Raw genomic sequence first — 26,580 nt, forward strand, 5'->3', positions numbered from 1 at the left:
GGAGCCCATGTTCCCTCATCCATACATTATGCAACTGAAGATTGCCTCATATGCACATCAGGAGTCAATAAACAGGAGTCCAAATACAAATGGATGCATATGTTCAAGATGCAAATTCAGTCAGAGGTGTAGGAATGATGGACCAGCAAAAGAGTATCGAGACGAAACTGGCACAGGCACCACTTCAGCTAGGCGGGTAGCTTGATAATGACGTGTCATGTCTTTGTGCAGTAAAGCATCGGCAGCATATGTAGAGTATAAACTACCCACTTGATCAGTTTCTGTCCGATGTAAATTGGCACTCTCAATTGGGTGCGTACCACCAATAGGATAAGAACTTGATGAAACACCATAATGATAACCATGGTATGGATCCTTTGTATAGGGGCCTGAACCAATAGCAAATGTTGCAGTTGCAAAAGGTACAATGGACGGTGTTTCACGTCTAGCACCAAGACCATAAGCATGGTACTCTCTCTCATTCAAGTAGAGAGAATCGGCATGAATACTCTCTCTTTGTGTGGAGACAGCATTTATATGTAAAAGGCCAAGTTGTCTTAGAAGTGCTGATCTCCCACAGGACCATAAGCTCGATAGTCCTTTCCAACCGAGTAAAAGTCCCGAGGAGTCTCCTCTCTTGGTAGAGTTGCCATGTCTCTGTATACAAGACACTGATGATCCCTTTCATAAGATGGCAACTGAAATATGCTAGAATCACCATTTGTATAAGGATCCCTAGCAAGTGTTTCCTTCTGATAACGGGGCCACACTTCTCTTACTCTTTCATGAACTTTCATGTCACCAACTCTAGCGACTTAAGGAGAGTAGATAGGCAACACATGAGTTGAATGAACTTTAGCCAATCAAAAGAGTTTTTTAAGATTCCTAGCCTGAAGGGAAAAATTACAAAAATTCTGAATGCTAATATTTCAAAAGAAACAATGACCCAAACTACTTTCGGAGTGAATAAAATAGAAAGGCTATGGATAGGAATGATTTGCAAAACATGCTTTAAAAGCAACAGCCGAGAGCCATTTGAAAGCAATTGGGTCTTCCAACCATCTATGCGATCTCTAACTTTCTTAATCAAGCCTTCAAAATGTGCCACCAGAAGTCTTCCCGAAACAATGAGAACACCCAAATAATTAAACGGAAATCATCTTTCAGTAAATCCGGTAATTCTCAAAATCATTCTACGCTGAGATAGAGACAATTTTTTTTTTAACATCAAACCTCTGAGTTTTTCTTTGTTCTTCTCATTATCTGAGAGGATGTTTGGAAATAAAATAAGATGAAAATTTTGTAAATCAGTGCCATCATGTTTTTGTTTGTTCTTTTTGACTCTCAGTACTACCGTCTGACATTCGAGGCCTCCTTGTTTCTCTCTTTTTGATTGTGGTTTTCCAACTCAATCATATTCTCTTGGTTATTATCAGGCTAATGGCTCTTCTCCATATGCTCTCCATTTACGACGTTCTTCTCATTGCTTTCTCTAGAATTCAGTTCTTTAACCTCTTCTCCACTATTACAGCTTTCTATGTTGCCCTTCAATACACGCTTTTTATTCTCTTTTCATTTCCATTGAGTCTGTGGACAACCTTTATCTTTTCTGGAGTTTAAGATGCTTCTTTGCAATTTTTGATTCGGCCTTTAATGATTTCAAAGTTTTCTTTTTTGGTGACTCAGGCCCAGTAGATGCCTCTTTTTCCTTCCTTTTATAATCTGGTTTCATAGATGCCTCGACAGGTGAGTCTGATCTAATTTCGTTATCTTCTTATTTCTTCATGTTAGATTCTGATTCAGTGGGTGCTTCTGTAGGAGTCTCTGCTTCCTTGTTTCTTTCATGTTCCATATTACACAATCTTACTTATCAAAAAAAATATTCCACAAACCAAGATGCTGCCTGATCAAGATGTTTCCCAGCAAGCACGTTGCCAATGAAAAGATTTTTCTTCGTTATCTGCTAACCAGAAGCAAACCAGATTAAACAATTAGGATAGGAGGAAACAAAAAGAGAAGAAAATGAGAATAAGAAAGTCAAATGCTTTTAGTTAACTGGTCATTTTTATCAAGGCTTCATGGACTTGTATTTAATTCTTCAAACATTCGGATTCAATTAAATTGGTAAAAAAAAAATTCAAAAACTTGAAAAAACAAGAATGCATTATGTGTTATTGTATTAGAAAATAAAATGGCTTTTCTTTTCTTTTAAACAAACCCAGTTAATAATTTCCATGACATTAAAAGACAAAAACCAGAGAAAAAGGAAGTTCCAATTAAAACCCTGAGACGGAGAGGATAGGAAGAGAGTACCTGGCGAAGTAGAGTGAAAGAGAGAGGGCGACAGTAAAGAACGAGAGGAATGATAAAGGGAACCGTACGGTAGATCTTTCTTTCTCTCTCTTTTTTTTTTTTTTTGGGTAATGGTACAGTAGATCTGGTAAAGAAGAAGTGTTAATTAATATTATATTATATATATATATTTTTATGCAATATTATTTTATTTATGATTAAAATTAAAAAAAATTAAATGATTAAAATATTTTTTTTTTTTTGTTAATAGAATAATGATAATACTATACTTACAATTTTTTTTTTATCGTCGAAAGGAGTTAGGTAAAACTTAAAACTCAAGTAAATTATTTTTTGATATCTTTTAATTAGTAACACACTTTTTTTTATATATTTTTTTAACAATGCTAGATATAGTTATAAGATATATAAGTCTCGCGCATATTTTTTTTTTAAAAAAAGTGAAATTTAACATTAAAAAAAGTTGAATTTTTATATGGATCATATATGTCTTAAACTTTTTTAAAAAAGAGTGCATAGGATTTATAAATTTAAAAACTGCATAAATAATTTCTATTTCTATTTATAAATTATATATATGTCTTAGCTTTCAATTGTCGTTTAATCTAACCGAAAAATCAACTTACAATATCTTTCAAATAGAAGTTTTGAAAATTATAAGTTCAATTAGGACAATGAATTTGAAGATGCTTAAAAGTTTAAAAAAGTGTATCACATGAATTGATATAATAATAATTCTTGATACTTTGATCTCAAAATAATAATAATAATAATTCTTGATACATTGTACCATTTACTCTGTTTGTTTGATAAAATCTCATTCAATTTTAACTGTCAAGATAGTTGAAGAATAAAATAAAATAAAATCGGTAGCCATGTCCCAAAGGAAAGTACAATGTGTCATTGACTCATTTTCACTTAATTTTCAACTTCTAAAGGTCCCAAAATACATCTTTTAAAGTAAGAATAGCACTTGGTTTTACACAAACCTTCTAAACAAATTTATTTATTGTACATGCAGCAGGAGGACGACCAAAAGTCACACTTCAAAAAACTCGCATGTTTAGGTAATCGGTTATGATGAAAATTTTGTGAATAATAATAAAATAGTTTATAAATAGTAGTGAAATGATTTGAATTAAGATGTTTTATTGAATTTTGAAAAAGGAAATAGGAAAACTTGAATAAAAATATTATAAAGTAATTTTTTAATATTATTTTTATTTTAAAATTTTGAACAAATTATATTGTGTTTTGTGTTTTGTTTAAAAGGGGGAGAGTATTTATGTCTTCACATGCTGAATTATCCAATGAAATCTAACATGAGAGTATTTATGTCTGAGCTCAAGCAGTTTAGCTTCCCTGCCTTGCCCCCTCCATCTATGAAGCTGCCTTGGACCACTTGACTAGAATCACCTTCAAATATTAACTAGTCTAAGCCAAGATCTTGACAAAATAAAACAACAGTGATTAAGCCCCAAGCTTCAGCAATTTTAGGATCTATACAATAACATATAGGCTTCATCAAACTCGCTAAAACAGAACCTAAACAATCCCTTAGCACCACTTCAACTCCGATGTAGGGGATTGAAAACAGCCTTCATGCGGAAAAATATTCCTTCTAAGCAACAGCAGACAACAGTTTTTGCACAAAAACAGCCTGGCCAATGGCAAGAAAACTACACCTTCCACACAAGAGTGAAGGCAGGAGAATTCCTCCTCAATTCCCAAACATGAACCTCAAGTAGTTTGTAAAAGAAATAGACTTAACAACAAACTATATTATATCCTGTAGGAACCAAAATGGTGAAAAACACAGTACTATTATAAAACTCATAATCAAAAGGCCGAGATCAAATGGTCAAATTATAATAAGAAGATTATAATTCAAATCAATACAATGTCAATCCTTTTTTTTTTTTTTTGCCATTCTCTCATACATAGAAGAGAGATTTGTATGTAAAGAAGGCATAATACAACGAGCAACCATAATTAAACTATGTTTTGTTTCACTAACATTAATGGGAATGAAGGGTCCTCTGCCCCCACTGACTTCAAACCATTGGATCTACCAATTCTGCGTTGACGTATATATTAACCATCCAAAAGGTTAATTTTTTGTGTTCGAACAATTACCCAATAATGTGCAAATGAAACATTCAAACGTCAACTCACAAGCGTTCACGTTCGAACGTAAAAATAAAACGTTCAAATGAAAAATATCGAATTGTCTTGATGCAAAATAGAGGAAAATTGTTTTTGCAATCTTGGATGAGTCTAGCTGCAAATTAGCGAAGATGTAGTCTGATTTATGATTCGGAAATAGAATTGTAATAATTCATTGTTATAGAGTTTTATGTATCTGCATATCGCTAGTAGATAGTTGTTCTCCTTGTGTACTTGTCCAAAGTTGATAAAGATTGGTTCTTCACCATACAAGGGAGTCAATGATGCAGGTGCCTCTAAGACTTTATTCCTTGGATGAATTGAGGCTGAATGGAATCGAAGCATCGTCTCTTTTGTCACCAGTGGATGCAACACTTGGTTCAATAGAAAGAAACCTGCAACTTGCTGCTGCTCTAGGAGGGCTTGCTGCCTGGAATGTGCTTGGCTTTAGCCCACAACAAGTTCTATATTTTTCTCTGGGGCTGCTGTTTCTATGGACACTGGATTCAGTAATTCCGTTCTCTCTCTCTCTCTCTCTACACCCAAGACCCTTTTCTAAAACTATGTTCCAAGGACTTGTTTTATTATGAAATTGTGTGTTTTTGGTTGAGTACCAATATGTTGTTTTATTCTTGGAGGCACTTAAAATTATTTCATTGGCCGACTCACCCACTCACGTGTTGCTTAAATCACTAACAGTGGAGACAAGGTCGAATTGTCTTTACCATACTAATACTAGAATCTTACAATATTGGTTGTTTCTAGGTCTCTTTTGATGGAGGTGTTGGTAGCTTGGTTCTTGATACAATTGGGCACACATTCAGTCAGAAGTACCACAATAGGGTTGTTCAAGTAAGATACCTCTCTCTCATTGTGTGGCAGTGCATTGCATTTGTTCATTCTGTTTTTATAAGAATAACTGTCCAATAACACTATGCTGAGACCATTCTACATTTATTTGGTGATGACATTCATGCTATGTTCTTGCTTCGAAGGCCATAACATGTTCAGGGCTACTTTGTTCTGTAAGATTATCGTGTTGTATGTTCATTACAGTATTACCTATCTTCTGATAAGTTTTAGAAATTTTGGCTATGTCAATATGGACCTCATGTGCAGCATGAAGCTGGCCATTTCTTAATCGCTTACTTAGTGGGCATTCTTCCCAAAGGATACACACTAACTAGTTTGGAAGCTTTGAAGAAGGAAGGATCTCTAAATGTTCAAGCTGGGACCGCTTTTGTGGATTTTGAATTTGTTGAAGAAGTGAGTTTGTTTTCTTTAATCTGATTTTAATTACATAATTTCTTATGTTCCTATTCTATTTTCTGTCTCGCTGCTGTTTTATGGAAGGTCGGGTTTCATTTCATGTTCCTTCACAACTAAAGGCACCTGATGATGCCATGGCTCTGCAGCTTTTATCCAGAACCAATTGCTATGAATCGGATCTGACTTTGTAGCAAAGCTCAAAGCTCTTTTGGGTCTTGTCACAAGTTGACTTGAGGGAGTTATTGTCTATTGTCTTTGTTGTCACAGGTTAAACCTGTGGCAACTGTCAGCAGGTCGAGCCTGCTACTCAACTCGTTAACTTTGTCGACACAAAGTTATATGATAACATCCAGTCTTTCCATTTCGGCAATTTGATATATAATTTATCATTCATGGGCGCTGATAAGATCTTGTAGCCATCGAGGTAATGGAGTTGTGTCCCTTACCCAATTGTTGGTATACCTAAAAGTAACAAGTATATTGGATGCTGTCATGGTATCATTGATCAAACAACAAATAATAGAACTTTAGATATAGAGATTGTGGCATTTTTTCTAGAATAAATTCTTTGGGCTTGGTCTGATCTATTGACTTGATGCATAGGACCTGGTGATGCTTAGATTTAATCAAGCATGGCTAAACAATAGCAGCTTAACCTCTCATAAGGGAAGTGGTCTATGGAATTCAAAAGGTTTCATTGGAGGGGGTTCGGTTAGTTCTAATGGGCAAGCTGAATGCTGCTATATACAAACTTATAACTTGATAGGCGCTTGATTTTTAAAAAATATATAAAAAAAGAAATCTTTATTACCAATATAAACAGTGTTTTGCCTTCTTGTTACTGAATGATACCTCCCTTCCATGTCATGCAGGTTAATGCAGGAAAGGTATCTGCTACAGTATGTCACAGCATTCTTACAGCTTATATATATATATAGACATGCCTGTAACATATTTCATTTAATGTTACTCTTAAAAATATTTAGTCTTTTTGATTGAAAACAGTGAGTTTTATCTCCCTGGAAACAAATCCTTTTGTTTTTCAGACACTGAACAGGTTCTCATGTATAGCACTGGCGGGTGTGGCGGCTGAGTATCTTTTATATGGAATTGCTGAGGGAGGCCTTGCTGACGTTAACAAGGTTTGTACTAGTTCTTACTTATTTGACATAGTAAGCAAATTATACATATTATTAATTGAACTTGATCGTCAATGATGGAACAGTTGGACATGCTACTCAAAAGCTTGGCCTTCACACAGAAGAAAGCGGATTCCCAAGTCAGATGGTCTGTACTGAATACAGTCCTACTTTTGCGGCGCCATGAATTAGCACGAGCTAAGCTTGCAGAGGCCATGTCCATGGGAAAGTCTATAGGAACTTGCATTGGCATTATAGAGGAGACCATAGACGATTCCGACATCCAGCTTCAACTGGGTTGAAGTGGAGGCTGAGGAATTCAAGCTCCATTAACATTTGTTTCCTTCTAATTTTCTGTTAGGTAGTGAATTTGAAAAGGGTAGAACAAGTGAAAGATTTGTGATACAAGAAGAAGGCAGTAACTCAATGCACGAATTTATTTGAAATTTTTTATGTTGTGAAGGACCATGTGTCCAATTACCAAACTCAAACTCAAATATGCATCAGTTCATCGTTTCTGAAGGGATAAATATACATTTTATATCTTAAAAAAGGCACCTAAAATTTTTTGACCCTTTTTTGGCTCTTAATTCAATCCGACCCGCTAATTAGGGCTTATTATATCTTATATTAAACATTGTACAATTGTCACACTGTATCTTTTTATTATAATCTGAATAAAATTTTTTGCTGTTTCCTAGATGTGGACGTAAATATATTGTCGAACCACGTAAACTTTATGTCGTGTGATTGATTCTAATTTTTTTTCTCTACTCTTTTTTTTTAAAATTTTTTTTATTGTTCCTAAAAAGGCACACTAGGTAGAAAATAAAGTTTGATCAACTTATTAACACGAAAAGCCCACCAAACCTAATATATAAATATATATATATATATACACAACTCGTACTCCAAAACTGGTTCGTAATTTGATTGTGCAAATCGAGACATTGCACAATGCCACAATCAAATAAATATAAAGTTAAACGTTGCAACATCTTTTAATATATGAGAATCAAGACTATCTTGCACTACAAATTGCATAAGAGCTGTTAGTCGAATATGGGGAAGACTTGTTAATTTCTGAAGTCGACAAAGATCAGGGTGTGCTACTCACGTACAGTCTTTGTAGGTTGGCTTTGTTCTTCTTTCATTTGGAATATTATGCCATGCCAATACAGATGTAAAAACCCTCTCCATTCCTGTTCTACTTAGGCCATGTCCTCCCCCTGTCTACAAAAGCCTTGTCTCTCCGGCAAATCTCTTTCATTCTCTTTTTCTCCTCCCATGCGACTGGATGGTGTCCCTCCATCTCCTGATCCTTCACTCTCGTATACATTTTTTTCCCATCTAGAACCAAATAGCTTCAATCTAATGCTTATATATACCGCAAACTCACACATATCCTATAGTGGAATTTCTTGGTTTTTGATAAGGTTGCAAATCTGGACAGGCATTTTTTTTCTTCTTTTTCTGGTCTGGTCTGGAATCGGAAAATTTGGGTGGTTATTCACCCGGATTGGACCCGAGCATGTAGAATATTATTCTACGCACTGGATATTGGTTATTGACCCATATATCCGTAACCGACTTTAACTTAAATGAATTTTAAGTAGGCAATTAGGCAGATGCGAGGTTGTAGGATTAATTGCACTTCCCCAAATGTCAGAGAAAACAAAATGAATTTCCTCTCAGACTCGATTTATCACTCACTGTCTCTCTCCCTCCCTCCCCAAAACCTTAGCATCCTTAAAATCAATTCATCACTGCCGATAACTAGTAGTGGTTGCGGTCTATTAACATCTCTCTCTCTCTCTCTCTCTCTCTCTCTCTCTCTCTCTCTCTCTCTCTCTCTCTCTCTCTCTCTCTCTCTCTCTCTCTCTCTCTCTGTTTGTATATCACTTTCCTCTCTCTTGTCCACTTTGGCTAGATATGAGTTTCTATGTTTGTATATCACTTTCCTCTCTCGTTGGTCATTGCCCGGCCACTTTGGCTATATCTGAGTTTTTGTATTTGTAGATATCAGTATCTGTGTTTGTAGATCTAATTTTCTGTGTTTGTAGACCTGAATTTCTGTATTTGTAGATCTTCCTTTTTGGGTTTCTTTATTTTTAAAATTTTCAAGTAAAAACTTAGTGTTTTTTTCATGCATCCAGTTATTTCTTCTATTCTACACGTCCAAGTTAAGCACCAAAGATCCATAAATAAAAGTTATGGTAGAATGAAGTGAGGATGGAGCGGACTATAAAAGGAGTGAAGGAAGTACAAATGGTCCACTTTTGTTTGGAGAGTAAGAAGTTTAGTTTTCACTTTTGTTCTCAGACAGAAGGCAAATTTTATTTCTGAAGATTTTCAGTGCTCGTTTTACAAATAAAGGCTGATCATTTCAAAATATAAATGGTGGCTTGGCTACCAACAAGCTGTTTATCATAACAAACCGTGGATAACCCCATTGATTGATATGATTATGGGGTATGATGCAGATGCAATCCAAGTATTTTTGTTTTTCTATATAATTTCCTTTTTAAAAATTTCTTTGCTGTATCTAGTTTTTTTTCCCCCTAATGAATTCTTGTGTGTTTTTTTCAATTAGATTATACCCAATGCAAAGACCTGATCCACAATACAAAGAAAAACAAATCAACATCATTATCCAAGAAGTAATTGAAAAGAAAAGGGTATAATCTAATTGAAAAGGTGATAAATTATAATCAACCTCAAGTACCTATTTAGATCTTTGAAGAAGCCATGCCTGTCATCTTTCAGTGTGCATTCGGCACGCAAAATTGCTAGCACCTAGCAGAACTGAATCTAGTGCTAATTAAAGATAACCTCCTGTTGTTGTAGTAGATGTACGTACTCCAACATGGATGAGATTGATGTGTTTTAGTATTTCGTTTTGGATAAATAGTATAATTATTTAGATTATGCTGTCTCATAGGTTTATAGTTTTTCAAAAATAGAGTCCCAAAATCATCATATATTAAAGGAAAATAGGTATTCAAATTTCAAGTAGGCACTTTAACAAACTAGGACCTTTAATTTATAACATCCTAATTTGCTTTCTGCCAAAAACTTTAGGGTAGATTGATGATCAACTAGTCTTACGTCTAAAATAAGAAAAAAGAAATCATAAATCTTTTATTTGAGCTTAGCTCTTTGAACTCTAGATTAGGATTCTTACAGCCAAAAGAAAAAAGCCATGTGTACAATTATATGTAATCAGAGAAAAACTTGGTGTAAAAGCTCGCAATCGAATAATATTGATACACTTACCAGTTTCTTTGAATATATGCTCCCTTTTTCGGGAAGAAATTATTACATTAGTGAAAAAAACATGAATACAACTTGAGGGGATGAGATATCCCCTCAATTACCCTAAAAAAAGCTTATAAAACAAGAAAATAAACACAACTCTAAAATTGGTATCAGATAATTAGTCTAGTCCCATAGTTGAAGAAAACCAATGAGGAGATAAAAGTTAAAGAATTGTAGGTATAGATCAGGTAGGGCCGTGAAGGGAGAGTATATTGTGGCGGTACATGAGGACCATGCAAGTACAGACAATGGCACGTATGGCTCATGCGCGCATTGATCAAAACAGTAGAAGAGTGAGTCGTAAACTGAATGAGGAGACATTTGGGTGGTGCATGCATGGCTGCAATTGGAGCCTAGATTTGAAGATCAAAGTTTTTGAAATAAAAGAAAAAAAATAAAGAAAATAAGGAAAAAAAATGCTAGTAAACCAACCAGCGGCCAACTATAAGAGAGTGGCTTTAAAAAAGGGCCAAAATCAATACCATACGGGTAGCATGCATGTGGTAATTGTTACATGTGCTGCAAATGGCTTTTGACAACTACGTATAGGCGGAAGACTTCTTTTGAATGGTGGAAGAGGTCGATGAAGAACTAACGCTTCCATTGGCGGTGTGCAAGTGAGATTGTGGAATGGATGAAATACATTGTATCTAGCCTTTAATGGCTCACACGGATTAAAAATAAAAACTTGGAGCAAAAGAAGAGACAAGCGTCAGTGGAAGAGGGAAGGGCTCTCGATGGGGGTTTCTTTCCGGGGGTAGAGAGGGATGTTGAACAATCTCATAAAACCTCCTATTTCGTCCTTGGCATTGAAACTATAACTCCTTGCCCACATCCACGAAGGAAAAAGGAAACAATACCTACTTTCAGGTAGGTCAATCTATCGGTGGGGTAGACTTCGAAAAACCTTGGCAGTTTCTGTTGATCAGTGGTATATATCATACCTTATTTGACCCTATCCAACCTTTGTGTGTCATCGACCTTTTGTGGAGTTGGTACATATACTCAACTACTAGACACTTGGGCTTCATAGAGAGGGTGTGGCTTGATATCTCTACACCGCATGGACGTCAAAAACTGTCCTGGTAGCTCTTTCAAAAGGGCCTGGACCACATAAATATGCCCACCTACACATGGCACACAACGACTATGTTATAGTTGAAGTTAAATGATGGGGTTGAAGCAAAAACAAAGCAGCTGCAACAATATAAAAGTAAAAGGAAACTGTTCATGCCATTTGATACAAAAGTCAATAGGCCCAAACAGAAGATACAAACGTCAACGGAAAAATGAAGTTGAACTGACTTTTGGGTTGTAAATGAAGGAACCAAGCTGTTTGGTGTTGGTCAACCTTGGTCAGTCAATGTTTAATCCATAAAGAGTTAAAAAAAATGCAAAATGAAGGACCAAGACAGTGGTGCATGGCAATAGCAATTCATGCGTCAGACACAATTTCAGTGTTCAAACCCACCCTTTAATCCTTTCTTCACTCCAATGAATAATTATCTAGCTAGGCATTACAATCAACGATGTGGTTTTGTTGCTTTCTCTCTCCCCACAAAAAAGCTCTTAACTCTCTCTAAAAAACTCTCCCTCCCAACCTCACACTGTGAGGAACAAAGCACCTCCCAACTTCTCTCTCCCCTTTCCCTCCTTCCTTCCTCAATCTTCTCCCCATTCTAGATTTTCTCATTCCATTTCTCCGTTTTTTTTTTTAAAATTTCCCCTCATCTTCTTCCTTCTTTTGTCTCTATTTTGTTAGGTCTTGGAGGTTAGTTCTACTGATGTTCGACCGTTTCCAACCACCACAAGCCCACCATATATAGAATCCCCACCATTTGATCATCCATAGCCACCGCACTCAGGTACCAAACAACCACACATATTTCCACTCGCCACCAATGACAAGCATCGGTGGCACTCGCCACCCCTCGCCTGCTCTCTTTTCGGCAGTTAACTCTTCTTTACTTGCACCTCAAGTCCCTAAAGTGTTTTACAGTCATTTAATTTCATTTTCACCTCCATTTTCCGCACCCTGGCACCATTTCGCTGGAAATGTAAACTCTCAATTTGTTTTTGTCAATCCACTTATGACCTCCACATGCCTTATCTTTGATTTGGCTACTGGCCGATCTACCATCCACAACCACAATATCAACATTCTGATTGGTGCATGAGGCCCATGTGTCACCTTCCTCAACAGTTTCCTTCCTTTTTTGGGAAACAAACTCTCTTCTTATTTACTAGAAGCAAACATTTGTTCTTGCTTATTATTATGAGAATAGGGAAGATGTGAGCATGGGGACTCTCCCAACACTCCAAAGCAGTTAATTATGGTGCATCATTACCACTGTGGCTCTCAGTCACAAGACCACAAGCTCTTAGTTGAATTGCACCAAGAACAACCATTTATGACAATTCCCTCAATTTGGCAAAGAAACATGCATCTGGACCCAATTTTAGCTCCATATGTGCACGTGCCATTATGTACTTACCATGAACATCTCGCATTGGAAAAAACTGTACAATGTCACGTGTAGCAACACGATCTGTAGAGCTCTCTAATCGTTGTCCTTTATTAGCATCAAGGACCTATTACAAAAACTTAAGTTAGATGATAGATTAACACGAGGGTAAGTTCAAGTTCTAGGAAAACAATGCCATACCTCCATTCGTCCAAAATCTACACCTCCCACTCCCACTATAAGAATTGATAGTGGAAGATCAGATGCCTTCACCAAAGCGTCTTTCATTTCTTTAAGGTCTGTAAGGACTCCATCTAGAAAAGGTGACAATTTATTTGATTACCAAATGAAGGACTGAAGGTGGAAAGAGACAACAAATGAAGTTAATTATTCTATTTACCGTAATAATGAGCAAGACAAAGTACTTTTTGTTGTTGTATGAAACAGATTGGCTTGCAATTTGAGCAGCTGTTTTAATCACTTGGCCAAACAACGTTGGTCCTGCCAAAGTAACATTATGTAGAGCACTTGCATAAGCAGACATGATGCCTTCAACTCCTTTGACCTATTGAAAATTAGGAGCTAAATGCGTTACTTGAGGAGTATGAACATGTAGTTTTCATTAGGATGATAGTAATGCTATGCAACAATCACAAATCACTTGATTTCAATGTGAGTCTTATAACGGTAGGTATCATTTTCATTATGTTAACAATTGTACAAGGAAGAAAAAAAGCACCGTACGTAGAGTGTAACATATAGCATTATGAAGAGTATTGCATGATAACTTGATCGATCCATTTGATTTTTGTCGTTTTCATTTACTTAAAAAAAATCTGAAGGACCATAAAGACTTTCTAAAATGATTGTATATATATAACAGTTTTGCATGTGTCATGGTTATCTATACTCGGTGTTTTTTCAACTAATGCTTTTACCAACTTCTTACTTAATTGGGTAACCATGACACTCTATTCATAACTAGAAGTGGTAGAGGAAGAAAAAAATCAAACAAAGCAAAAAAGATAAATATTAAATTTGTTAAGAACAGACAATGATGGGATACATAGGTTGAAACAAAAACAAAAAAAAAACAGGGATTAACTACAGTATTGCAGGAGGGCAAACAAGATGGCGATAGTTCTGTGGAAACGCGAGTAAATGCAAACCAAAATGTTGCAATGTTGCATCAAAGACGAAGAAACAATAATTATAAAATGGGCTCCTCTCACCTCCAAGCTTCCTGCGCTTCCATTCAGGTTGAAGCAATGTGAGATGGTTCCATCAAATGTTTTCCCACCGAAGCCCCAAGCAGGAAAGCGCCTATCAGAATCATAAAATTGAACAACCTCTCCAGCCTCCATTATAGCCTGAAAAAAATTCAGTTATCAATCAAATAACAACTTCGCCGCCCATCAACAATAATTTCTTTAAATACAGGCTAATAGAAGGCCCCCTTAACAAACCAGAACAAATAAACTTGTTTTTCTCAAAAACTCAAGAAAGCAAATTGGATATTGAAACAAGCCACTTGATCAAACTGAGTTAAAACAGAAATAAAAGAAAACAATTTAGAAACATGTTTAGGGACCAAACTTCATAAATAAATAAATATATATATATATATATATATATATACGAACCAAATCAAGATAACAACTAATTTCCCAGGTCAGTGTTATATGTGGGGAGGTAAATTTGAGGGTCAATATCATAATGAAAATACAACTCATGAGCTCATATAGGATAACTCGATATGAAGGAGAGGAAGGACATGCCAATTGATCCAAAGGCCATTGGCTACAATCTTGTATCTTCTATTTCAAAGAATACGCCTATACTAGTTTTGGAGTCAAAATAATACCCTGTTGAAAGCACCAGATCAGGATGCACAGACTCACCTTCTGATAAGAATGCATCTGGCCGAAAGGATCAATGTAGTGTAAAGAATCTGGGTTCCGAGGATTTCCATTTGAGGCTGGACCAATTAAAATTGAATATTCAAATTATGAATAAGACATTCGAGTGAAACACTTACAACCAGAAAAAAGAGAACAAAAAAAAAAAAAAAAAAATCAATTATCATGTGTATAAATAGTCCTCTAGAAATTACTTACCTGTAAAGTCAACCGCAACCATAAAGTTAAGCTCAAATCCACAAGAAACATAATCAAGAAAGCTTTATTTTTCCTTCTCACAAAATTGATCCACACAGAGCTCTCCCTTCAAAACCTATATTGATGAATCATTGAACGAATGCAAATTCAAATAAAATGAATAAATTGAAATCTTTTAAAAAATTCTACTGCAATTATGAATAAGTACCTTCTTGTGACCATGATGAGATGTTATAGTAAGATTTGCACCACTTCTACCTTCATGAAGTTTTCCAGGTCGGCCACTAACTTCTGAAGTTTACTGATATGGTAAATTTAAGAACAGTATCTTCTTTAGAACCAGAGACTAAACTCAGATAACAAGGGAAACCAAGCAAAAATGAATCCACAGATTATCTAAATCCCACTTACCCAATAAGCGATTGTTTGCCACTGCTATTGAAATCAAAGCACTCGATAGTCAATGGGTTATCCTGTGTTTGAACCAACAGGAAAGTAAGTGTATCCAAGGTATTTGTAAAAATGCATCAGAGAGAGTGTTCTTTGAATAAACGTATCCTTCATATATTCAATGATTCCTCAATACAGTAGTACTCATATTTATAGTAGAAGTGTAGCATTTACAAGAGAAAATAATTCTAGAAGATTCTATAATATTCTCTATGGAGCAAATTCACAATAAATCTATGGGGCAGAGTCTGTTATGGGATGCTATTGACAGTGAGCAGCAGATGCAATGGACGTGGCATTCTGTTGAGAGGATACAGCTGATGCTTGTGAGGTGTTATCGTCTAAGGCAGGTGCAGGTGCTCTAATATACCCCCGCGATTCAAGCAGCACCGATTGGATGGTGAGGCTTGAACGTTGGAGTGCAAAACGTGCCGAGTAGAGCGGCTTAGTAAAAATATATGCAATTTGTTCTTTACTTGAGACAAAGGCGACAATGAGAGTTTTGTTAGCAACACGGTCACGTACAAAATGATAATCAAGGTCCACATGTTTAGTCCGTGAGTGTAAAAATGGATTAGAAAGATAAGTTGCACCAATATTGTAACATAACAAGTGTGGCGCATCAGAAATAAGAATTCCCAATTCTGTTAATAAAACTTGTATCCAAAGAAGTTCACAAGCAGTATTTACAACTGATTTATATTCAGCTTCAGTCGATTATCTAGCTATTGTTGCTTGTTTCTTAGAACCCCAAGACACTAAGTAAGACCCAAAATAGACACAAAACCCACCCGTCGATTTCTAATCATCCAGGCAACCAGCCCAATCAGCATCTGAGAATGCTGTTAATTTAAGGGGAGAGACAGACGAGAAATATAAGCCAAGAGAGATGGTGAGTTTGAGATAACGCAGTATGCATTTGACAGCTTGCCAGTGTGAGTGGCGAGGACAATGCATAAACTGACATACTTTATGAACTACAAAGGAAATATCTAGACGAGTGAAGGATAGATACTGGAGACTACCAACGACGCTCCAATAGAGCTGAGGATCCTCAAAAGAGGACCCATCAAGGGCTAAACGTTTGTCAGAGGTAGACATTGGTGTTGACACAGGTTTAGACTCATGCATATTAGTTTTTTTTAACAGATCAGAAATATAACGAGACTGAGATTAAAAAAAAAAGGACTTTAGCCGTGCGACAGACATGAATTCCCAAGAAGAAATGAAGTGAACCTAAGTCTTTGACAGGTAAAGATGCGGGCAAAGATGATATAAAATCAGTAATGAGAGAGGAATCAGAGGCAGTGACCACTATGTCATCAACGTAAATTAGAACATACACAGAGGCAATAGCAGATTTAAAGATAAACAGAGATAAATCAGAGATGGAAGCATGAAAATCGAGTGAGATTAATTTCGAGCTAAGCTTTGCAAACCAAGCCCTAGGGGCATGTTTCAAACCATAGATGGATCTTTTTAATTTACAAACAAAATGAGGAAAGTTAGAATGAACAAACCCAGTAGGTTGCTGCATGAAAACATCTTCTTCCAAGTCCCCGTGCAGGAAGGCGTTCTATATATCCAATGATGAAGGGGCCAGTTCCGAGACACTGCAATAGAAAGCAAAAGGCGTATGGTAACATGCTTAACAAACGGACTAAAAGTCTCCGAATAATCGAGTCTAGCTTGTTGATGGAAACCTTTGGCAACGAGGCGAGCCTTCCATCGCTCAATGGTTCCATCGGCAGGCCGTTTGGTCTTAAGGACCCATTTTGAACCAAGAAGATTTTGAGAGGGATGGGGAGGAACGAGAGACCATGTCTCATTGCGAAGGAGAGCTTCAAACTCACTGGCCATGGCTGCTCGCCAGGCTGGAAATTTGGAAGCTTCAGTGTAGGAAGTAGGCTCGTCAGGGACAGGTAGATGAGTGGTAAAAGAGACACTGTGTTTCGGTGGTGGCCATAAAATGGTGTCATCTTGTCGATTAAGGGGACGGGTGATGGAGGTTGAAGATGTATTAGGTGATAACGGAGAGATTTGGGTTGAAGAATTTGGTGCATAGGACGTGTTTGAAGGGAAAGGCATAGGAGAAGTATTGTCTGGAGAAAGAGACGATGCTGAGTTAGGGTTAGAGGGAATGGGCTCATGGGCTGAATGGTTATTATTGAAAGAAGAAACATGTTCGACTGGGTTGGGCTGGGCGGAAGGTTGATGATCCATAGAGGGGGCCCGATCTGGTAAGGAGGGAGAAAAGAGATGTAATGGAGAGGGCTGGGCTGGGCTGAGCTATGGGCAGTATGTGATAAGGACTGAGCCGAAGCAAAAGGGAAGAGTGTTTCATCAAAACGTACATCTCGGGAAATATAAATTCTACTAGTGGGGATGTGTAAACAGTTATATCCTTTGTGATCAAGAGTGTATCCTAAGAAGACACATAGCTGAGATCTCATGTCTAATTTATGATGATTAAAGGGGCGAAGATTGGGCCAACAAGCCGAGCCAAAAACACGTAAAAAATTATAATCAAGTGATGAATTAAAAGGTAATTGAAAAGGAGAAAAATGATTAAGAATAGGTGTGGGCATTCTATTTATAAGAAAAACTGCTGTTTGGAAAGCATCAGCCCAATATTTGGTAGGAGCTGAAGACTGAGCTAAAAGAGAGAGCCTAGTTTCAACAATATGGCGATGACGCTGTTCAATGCTACCATTTTGTGCATGAGAATATGGACAAGAAATTCTATGAGAGATGCCAAGATTTTGCAAGATGGCATGAAAGGGGTGGAATTCACCACCCTAGTCAGATTGAACTGCAATAATATTTTTAGAAAAAATATTGCGAACAAATTTAACGAAGTTTAGAAAAATTTGAGAAACATCAGATTTTGCATTTAAAGGAAAGAACCAAATATACTTCGTAAAGTCGTCAACAATAGAAAAATAAAACCTATAGAGGATAGCACAGGCGCAAGTCCCCAGACATCTAAAAATAACAATTGAAAGGGAAATTGTGATTGAGAAGGTGAAAGTGGATGAGGGAGAGCATGAGACTTGGCTTGAAGACATGCCGAGCAAATGGATGAGGTAGATGTGGAAGTGACAGGAAGATTGTGATGTCTTATGGTAAAAGAGGTGATCCGTGGAGATGGGTGACCAAGACGAGCGTGCCATGTATTTGGTGAAATCCGTTCGCTAATGAAAGCATGCTGTGAGGGAAGGTGGACATCCTTATCATTAGTTGGAAGTACGTACAAGCCGTTCTTAACGGGGCCCTGAAGAAGTACTTCCTGGGAATGTAAATCCTTCACAAAGAAACCAAATGAGTTAATTTCAAAGAAAACAAAGTTTTCCAGACAAAATTGTCTAACAGATAATAAATTGCGAGAAATCAAAGGAATGTGAAGTAATTGACGGAGAAGAAAATTGCCAGATGGAGTGGGAAGTAAGCCAAAGCCAGAGTTTTGAATAGCAAGTGATGATCCATCTCCAATTGTTACTTGGTCTGGCCATTGATAAGCAGTGGACTCGAGATTAAGTTTGGAAAAATCAGAAGTAAAGTGAGTCGAAGCAGCAGTATCTAGAAACCAGTTAGTAGAAGCAGAGGACGTATTTGGAAAATTGGTGAAATTTGCTGAGAAAGAAGGAGAATGAGGAGATTGATATGCATGATCAAATCGATGATAGCAGGAAACAACTGTGTGACCGACACGATTATAGAGCTGACAAGCGGGTCGATTGGTCTGAGCAGAGGACAAGAAATTAGAAGGAGATGGAGAGAAATTACGGCCACCCCTTCCACGTCGAAAGCCACGACCATGGCTTCGGTTAGAAGGAGTAAAAGAGCCTCGTGTAGTTGTGGAGTTGGCAGTGAAAGAATTGGTTGAGAGAAGAGACATGGTTTGATGTGCAAGACGTGACTCATGATTAACAAGAAAACTATAGACTTGAGAAATAGAAAGAGGATCGGGACGTCTAGTGATGGAAGACACTATGGACTCGAAGTCGGAACCTAGACCAGTCAAGAAACAGATGATGAACTCTAATTCAGGGAGAGGATGACCTGCGGCATTGAGAGAAGCAGAGAGTGCCTTATCTTTGTGAAAATAGGTAGAGACTGAATCAGACCCTTTTTTGAGAGTTGCAAGTTGAAATTTCTTGTGCATGAGGTGAGCTGTGGCCTGAGCAGAGTAAAGATTGTGAAGAGTTTCCCATATTTGCTGGGAAGTGGAACAATCAAGAACATGAGAAAGGACCGTATCGGTGAGAGAGGAGTATATTGCCGACATGATGAGCTGGTCTTGAAGAAGCCAGAAGGAATGGTTTGGGTTGGGGACATCATCGATGATGGCGGGAGGTATGGGAGTGGACTCGTCGACATATCCAAAGAGTTGGTTGCCGTGGAGGAAGGTTGAGATTTGGGCATGCCAGAGTAAGTAATTATCTATAGAAAGTTTGATAGTGATGAGCTGTGCGGCTGAGTTAGTGATGGAGGGATTCGGAGAAGGGGTTTTGGATGGTGCCATGATGATCGGAGAAAGAAAAATGGGCGTTGGCCCTTTTAGGCTCTCAATACCATGTTTGAACCAACAGGAAAGTAAGTGTATCCAAGGTATTTGTAAAAATGCATCAGAGAGAGTGTTCTTTGAATAAACGTATCCTTCATATATTCAATGATTCCTCAATACAGTAGTACTCATATTTATAGTAGAAGTGTAGCACTTACAAGAGAAAATAATTCTAGAAGATTCTATAATATTCTCTATGGAGCAAATTCACAATAATCTATGGGGTAGAGTCTGTTATGGGATGCTGTTGACAGTGAGCAGCAGATGCAATGGACGTGGCATTCTGTTGAGAGCATACAGCTGATGCTTGTGAGGTGTTATCGTCTAAGGCAGGTGCAGGTGCTCTAATATCCTGCAACGAGTCAAATTTCAAGCACCACGTGCATCTTCTTAATTGTCCAAATAGCAGAATATCCAATAATATAGTGTGACCAAATCATAAGGTGACAAGTTTACCTTACTTCCAAACTGCTGCATACTCAGGCATAGGGGTTTCCATTTTGGATTTAACTTGTTGTTCACTACTTCAGTCTTGCATATTGGAATGGAGCCTCCACTCTCAACAATTCTAGATATTCTTAGAAAAGGGTCCTAGAATAAAGTGATGAATTTTAAGGATGAAACAAACAACGAATATACATGCTTACGTAACATAAAGCTTTGCAAATACATACACGTTTAGAAAATATGTCCTTGTTATCCAAGTAAGAACAATGGAGCATCATCTCAACAACCCTCCTTGAAGCAATTGTTTCCTCTGCATGGATGGTGAGTACCCCTAAGTTCCTCAAATCCACGTGCCCAATTTTACTGCGAAGATTAAGGGTTAAACTCTAATTTTGTTTGGTAAGTACCTGCCATGGAAAAGTGGGGAAGGATTTGATATTCAGTAAGGTTAAAAATGGGAGCAATTGCAACATGCTCTTCAACTGCATCAATGGTAACCTAATATCTTAATATATCACTTAATTGGGGAAAAAGCTCTCACGATAGTCTTTATGCTATTGAAGCTTTTAATACAAAAATTCTGAAAATTGATATAATTGTATACTCAATTTGCACCAGCTTAGTGAATATGCATATGCATTCTCAATGAGCTTGATTGATCCCAAGGTAGCATACCTCTGATAGAACACACGTGGCCTCTCCAAGAAAATCTTGATCCTTCAATTTTAGCATCTGAAACACAACATAATAGATATATTTATAAGTGCAACAAAAAAATGGTTCATACAAATTTTCTAAAAATTACAAATCATATGGTAATAGTTTAACATTATGTTTTCCTCTGGTGTTTTGTCTCTGATCCAACTTAGATTTTATCTGCACTTCTCCCATAAGTTGTTTTTTTTTCCCTTAAGTGCAGTTTAGGGTATTGCGACTGTCAAACCTATCTCTCTGCCTCCGCCACCACCACAGACTAGACCAATGGACTCCGACGACTCAATTAAGGGGCTTTGACATCAGTCCTCCTTCGACGATCTGGTTTTTTGTTCTATTTTTTCGTAGGCACAGATCTGGTGATTTGGGTGGGATAGAGTCGTAAGAAACAAGTTTAAGAAGAAACAAGTTTAAGATAGGCCTGAATCCTTTAAACTCAGATAAAGGAAAATGGAAAATCGGATTCAGCCTTGTCACTACAACTAGATCCAGGAGAGAGTGGTGGGTCAAAAGGAAATCTGGGTTATTTAAAGTGGGTTCTACATCAAGTATCGGCGTTGAGACATCCGTAATGGAATGCCCTTCGCCACAGGTAACACATGAAAGAACGATAGTCAATGTTACACCCATGGTCAGTGTTCTCCCCGAAGAAACTGTGGCTCCCACATCGCAGTTGAAGGAAAATGGTGTAGGATCCGTAGAAGTTGCACATAAAGGGTCGCCAGAGGTGAAGGGACTTGCTGCCAACCCAGAATATCCAATGGTGTCCATGACCTTACCATTTGAGAGAACCAATAGAGTTGCTGAGGAGGTATGGGATTTGAATATGGGTTTTTCGTTGGTGCCTTGTGTGGAGGGATGTCTAGAGTCAGGAGTGCAGTTAGGTATTGTGTCTGGGGACAATGTTGTTTCCTGGTTACTCTTCCGCCGATAAACAATATTGCGAGTTTACCATTGGATTAAGTTCTGCCTAAAGTTAAAGCGATTCAGCATATCCTGGGGATTTCACAAGGAGGACATGAAGACCAATTTAAAGCACTAATCACTGCAATTGAGGCTAGCCACGCGCTTGAAACCAAATCAAGTTTCAAGAAAAGTAGGGAGTTAAAGTATTTTTCTTGGACAATCAACTACGACGCTAAGGGTGGTAGCTCAAGTCGAGGGAAGACTAATAGGAGGGCATTGTGAAGACACTCTCGTAGAGGGAGTTCTAGGTAGAGTATTAGTTTTTACGGGAAACAAGGCGTTAGGGTTGGGCTTGGAGAGCAGTGTTCCATTTCAATTCGGGAATGGTGTATTTTGGATAGTTTTTCATTGGCTTTTTGGGTCATAAGGGGCTCTCTAGTATTTTTACTTACTAAAAAAAAGTTTAGTTGGAATATGGGCTTCTTTCCCGTTTCAATAACAAATGGAATATTTGGAAAGATGGAAATTTTGCTTGAAACCTACTTCATTGGTAAATTTATGTTTTATGCAGGAAGAATGCAACAACAAATTGTTCATTGATAATTTGGAAGAATTGACAAGGGCGCCTTTTTGCTACACCTATTATCTAATCTTAAAAATCTATTCAACATATTTAAAGAAAGTACTAGAAGTGGAAACATAGAGTGGGAGGCTTTTTTGGTGAAAAGCTATCCAAGAATTCAAGAACTAGAAAGACATGAAGTACAAAAGAAAGACACCAAACAAGACAAGTGAGAATCTAAGTAATGCATAGGAAACTCTACCATCGACTATAACTCTAAGACCAAAAGGATTTATGTTTGCTCAGTCAATTTCGATTTGAAAGCAAGCAGCATTTGTACATCTTGACCCATCTATCGTTTATGCCAACTAGGATGATAAATATACCTCATATTAGATCATGGCATGCCCTCCTTCACCTCCATAGTCTGCTTTTGCACACACTGTCTTCATATTTACTTAGGTCAACTTCCTCCAAAATGGAGAAAATAAATTAACTTTGATCTAGCCGTCACCCACAATAAAATAATCTTCGGCAATATCACAGTAGCCCTTTCTTTTCACTTCATTCCTTTTGCTTTTCTTTCCTCATACTTAGGTACTTTATATAAAAAGAAAGCACCAAGAAAGTTATCTTCACAGCTCTAGTACTGGAAACTATGATATTTCTCGCCATGAGTAGTTTGGGTGAGCAATACAACAGTTTGAATACTGCCTAACTTAACCATTACTTTTTAATGAATTTAATAGCATCTAATGTAGTTCAATATTCCGGTAAAAAATGTAGTTAAAAAACACTAGCACGACTCCAAATATAGTGGGAAAAGAATTCGAGAAAGGAACAATTTCGGTAACCTCCATTGTTTTCCTTTCCTATTCTTATAGATCTTTCAGTACACTAAAAAAGTAAACTCTAACTATAAAAAAATTGGTTTTTTTCAGTGATTTTATATTTGCCGTAAAAACAAATAGTTGCTAATAGTACTTTGTTGGAGCCAAGCAAAGTTGCCATTGCAAATTTTATTTTTATTTCATTGTGAATAGTTTTCAAACTTTTTGCGGTGATATTTTGTGACGTTTGTAGTATATTTTTGGCTAAATTCATTTTCAGCGATGGAAATTTCATCACAAAAAGTGAATTTTACTATAGATGGGCTTTCTTTGCAGCAATAAGGAGAAAATGGCGTAATTATGTGTTTTTACGGTGGCAAAAAGTCACCGTAACAGGACCTCCTTAATGGTCGGAAAGTAATAAATAAAACAACCGCAAAAAAAATATATCATTTTCCGTTTATAATTATTTCACGGCGATAAACAATCGCTGCAATTATTTTGGACAAGAAAAATCACTTGTTTGCGATGAGGATTTAACTATTTGCGGCAACACTAAATCGTGTCAAAAAGATCACAATCACCGACGGCAAGTAGCGAAAAGCGTAATCCCTATAGTTTAAAGGCCCCTCTGACCCACCCCCGGGCGTCTCTCTCTCTCCCCTTGTATCGCTGCAACCCCTAGCCGTCGCCGATAGCAGCCTTCGTCACATAGGTAAGTCTCCGTCCATCCTTCTGTTTGATTGTGTATTTTGTGAATGTAAAATGCTAAATTCAGTCGCCTGCTGCAAACGGCGCACAAACGACTGCTGATATGGAAAAAATGCTAAACGCGCAGTTTTAACTTTAGCCTCTTCATCGTTTCGTTTTCAGACGACAAAGCTCAAAATTCATCTCCCCTTGGTTCCCTCCCTCTCTGCTCCTCTCTCGAGTCTGAAAAATAGCAAAGGAAGATCCGTGTAAACTGCACTGCACTGCGCTCCTCTCCTCTCCTCTCCTTCGATGGATCTTCACACCACTACGGTACCCTCTATTATTTCCTTCCCCTAAACCTTTCTTACAAACCCATCTTGTCTTCTCTTTCATCTCTTCCTCGTCTCTCTCTCACCTGATTCTACCATTCCTAATTCTCAGACCAATCTGATCTATTTGCATCTGACCTCATCACCAGTTTCTAAAAGGTCAATCTTTTTCTTTCCCAAATTTTTTTGCTTTTTTTAATGAAAAAGAAAGTTATTTTTAGAGGGTGGGTGAATTTGCTTTGGATCCAGTGATAAATCCCGAGCTTCGTTGTTGGAAAACTGGCTTCGAGAATGATGTGAAAGCTCAGGAATGGTTCCTCCCTCGAATGCTCTCCGGATTTGTAATCTGAGAATGTTTTCTTGTTGGGAAAAAGTTAGAAGTTATAATTTATGGTATAAAGTAAGGGAAAAAAAGTCGAAGAGAGAGCGAGATCGCAAACAAGGCAACCGCAAAAGATCAGAAATTCAAAACCCCCGCAGAAGTTTAATCCGCAAGTAAGGATCGAATTCTGAAATCTTTTTACAATTATCTATGTATAGATTGCTATAACTAGGACCATCAGTGATTATTGTCGTTAATAGTATCGTTCTTCCAAGAACTAGTCATAATTTTTGGCGGTTTGATTGCTGCTGAGTAAATTGTAATTATTGGGGTGGTGAATTTATGGGGCAATGGCGACTCTGGTTTGATAGAGGTGGAGACAAAATTGTAAATTTGCTATTAAATCTTTTAGAAGATAAGTCGGCAGCCACCATTTTCTGCTTATGCTCATCCAATGGCATGTTTTCTTACGTACAAAAATAGCCACTTTCTTTGACTTGTTGCTGCTGCCGACTTACAAGCTATGGCCAATTCACTTCCTTCTTAAGTCTTGGTGCTGCAAGTGATAAAAGGAAGCCCATTGGATGGTCAACCATTCAAACAGCATCAATTAACCGCCTCTCAATATGCCTAGTTTATTGCGTGGCGTGTGAGTTCTATATTAGTGTGCTGAAAATAGAGTGCCAAGTGAGGATATTTAAGATAGAGTTTGTTATTCTGTGTGAGGGAGAGAGTTTGTTACATCTGGGTAACTCCTGTGTAACTCATCTTTGTAATCCTCTGTTTTTACTTTTATAGAAAGCCGCGATATTTTTTTCTGTAGTGAAATCTTTGTCCAATTTTTGCCATCTTTTGAAATATCCTGGGCATCAATAATCCCCAACATGGTTGAGCCTCCGAATGGAGTTAGGCAACAATGGAAGCATTACTACTCAATGTGGCAAATGTTGTTTGAGATCGACACCAAGTACGCGCCGATCAAACCCATAGGTAGAGGGGCATATGGTGCTCCTCCATCAACAATGAGAAAGTTGCCATCAGGAAGATCAACAATGTCTTTGAGAACCGCATTGATGCGCTTAGAATGCTGGGGGAGTTGAAGCTTCTTTGACATATTCGACACGAGAATGTCATTGCTTTGAAGGATGTTATGATGCCTATTCATCGGACAAGTTTCAAGGACATGTATTTGGTTTACAAACTTATGGATACTGATCTTCATCAGATTATTAAGTCCTCACAGCCGCTTTCTGGCGATCATTGCAAATATTTCTTGTTTCAGGTAAGTAAGTTCTTTCTCAAGAAGTGTATGGTATTTTTGTCCTGTCAGCTAGACTTCCCAATTGGTTGGTGTTAATTTGATCTTTTTAATCGAATAAGTACATGATTTTGATGGCCTAAGTTGGCGTTTGCATTCTTACATTGTAAATGGGTACCAGTTTGCTCCAGTATATGCTGCCAGTTGTTCTTAATTTGATCTTCTTACTTGGCAGCCAAAACCAAGCTGATATTGAATTCATTAACAATCCCAAGGCCTGGAAGTTCATCAAATCATTGCCCTTTTCAAGTGGGATGCAATTTTCACTGAGACACTCCAACACTCTCGCATGTCAGAGCTGTATGATCCAAGAAACAATCCTCTTGCCCAGGTCCCAATTAATCTTGACATAGATGAAACTTTTGGAGAACAGATGATTAGGGAGATGATGTTGAATGAGAGCGGCTGAGATTGAGAAGAGAGAGATGGTGCAATCCAGTAGATGTTTATTTAGAATGTAATGTAAATGCAATGTAAATATTGGATTTCATGTTTGTTAAGCATTGTAGAATGCAATTATATTAGCACTTTGTTGGTCTGTCTTGGGATGTTGATTCACTAGACCAGATGGTGTTATTTTTTTTTTATTTGTTTGCATTAATATTAAATTGTCCAGAAATCTTCACTAAAACAAATAATATGCATCACCTGTTAT

General features: G+C 37.4%; 1 protein-coding gene, 1 long non-coding RNA gene and 1 pseudogene across 4 annotated transcripts; 2 read left to right on the forward strand and 1 right to left on the reverse strand.

Moving 5' to 3' along the window:
* Window positions 1–4,763: 4,763 nt before the first annotated feature.
* Window positions 4,764–7,352, forward strand: LOC122274698. The gene is made up of 6 exons (XM_043083715.1): window positions 4,764–4,988; window positions 5,245–5,331; window positions 5,599–5,745; window positions 6,621–6,647; window positions 6,795–6,890; window positions 6,974–7,352. Exons 1-6 carry the CDS (start codon window positions 4,764–4,766, stop codon window positions 7,187–7,189), a joined length of 798 nt encoding a protein of 265 aa, XP_042939649.1. The 3' UTR covers window positions 7,190–7,352.
* Window positions 7,353–11,210: 3,858 nt separating this feature from the next.
* Window positions 11,211–21,595, reverse strand: LOC122274700 (annotated as a pseudogene).
* Window positions 21,596–23,776: 2,181 nt separating this feature from the next.
* LOC122319294 lies at window positions 23,777–26,464 on the forward strand. Of its 3 annotated transcripts, none has more exons than XR_006245048.1 (3): window positions 23,777–23,978; window positions 24,102–25,889; window positions 26,101–26,464. It is a non-coding gene; the product is annotated as an uncharacterized LOC122319294 (long non-coding RNA). The 3 variants fall into 3 exon arrangements; XR_006245047.1 differs by having other exon boundaries at window positions 23,778–23,978; window positions 24,137–25,889; XR_006245046.1 differs by lacking the exon at window positions 23,777–23,978 and having other exon boundaries at window positions 23,985–25,889.
* Window positions 26,465–26,580: the final 116 nt, after the last annotated feature.

Source organism: Carya illinoinensis, chromosome 8 (genome assembly GCF_018687715.1).
Source record: "Carya illinoinensis cultivar Pawnee chromosome 8, C.illinoinensisPawnee_v1, whole genome shotgun sequence".
Lineage (NCBI taxonomy): Eukaryota > Viridiplantae > Streptophyta > Magnoliopsida > Fagales > Juglandaceae > Carya > Carya illinoinensis.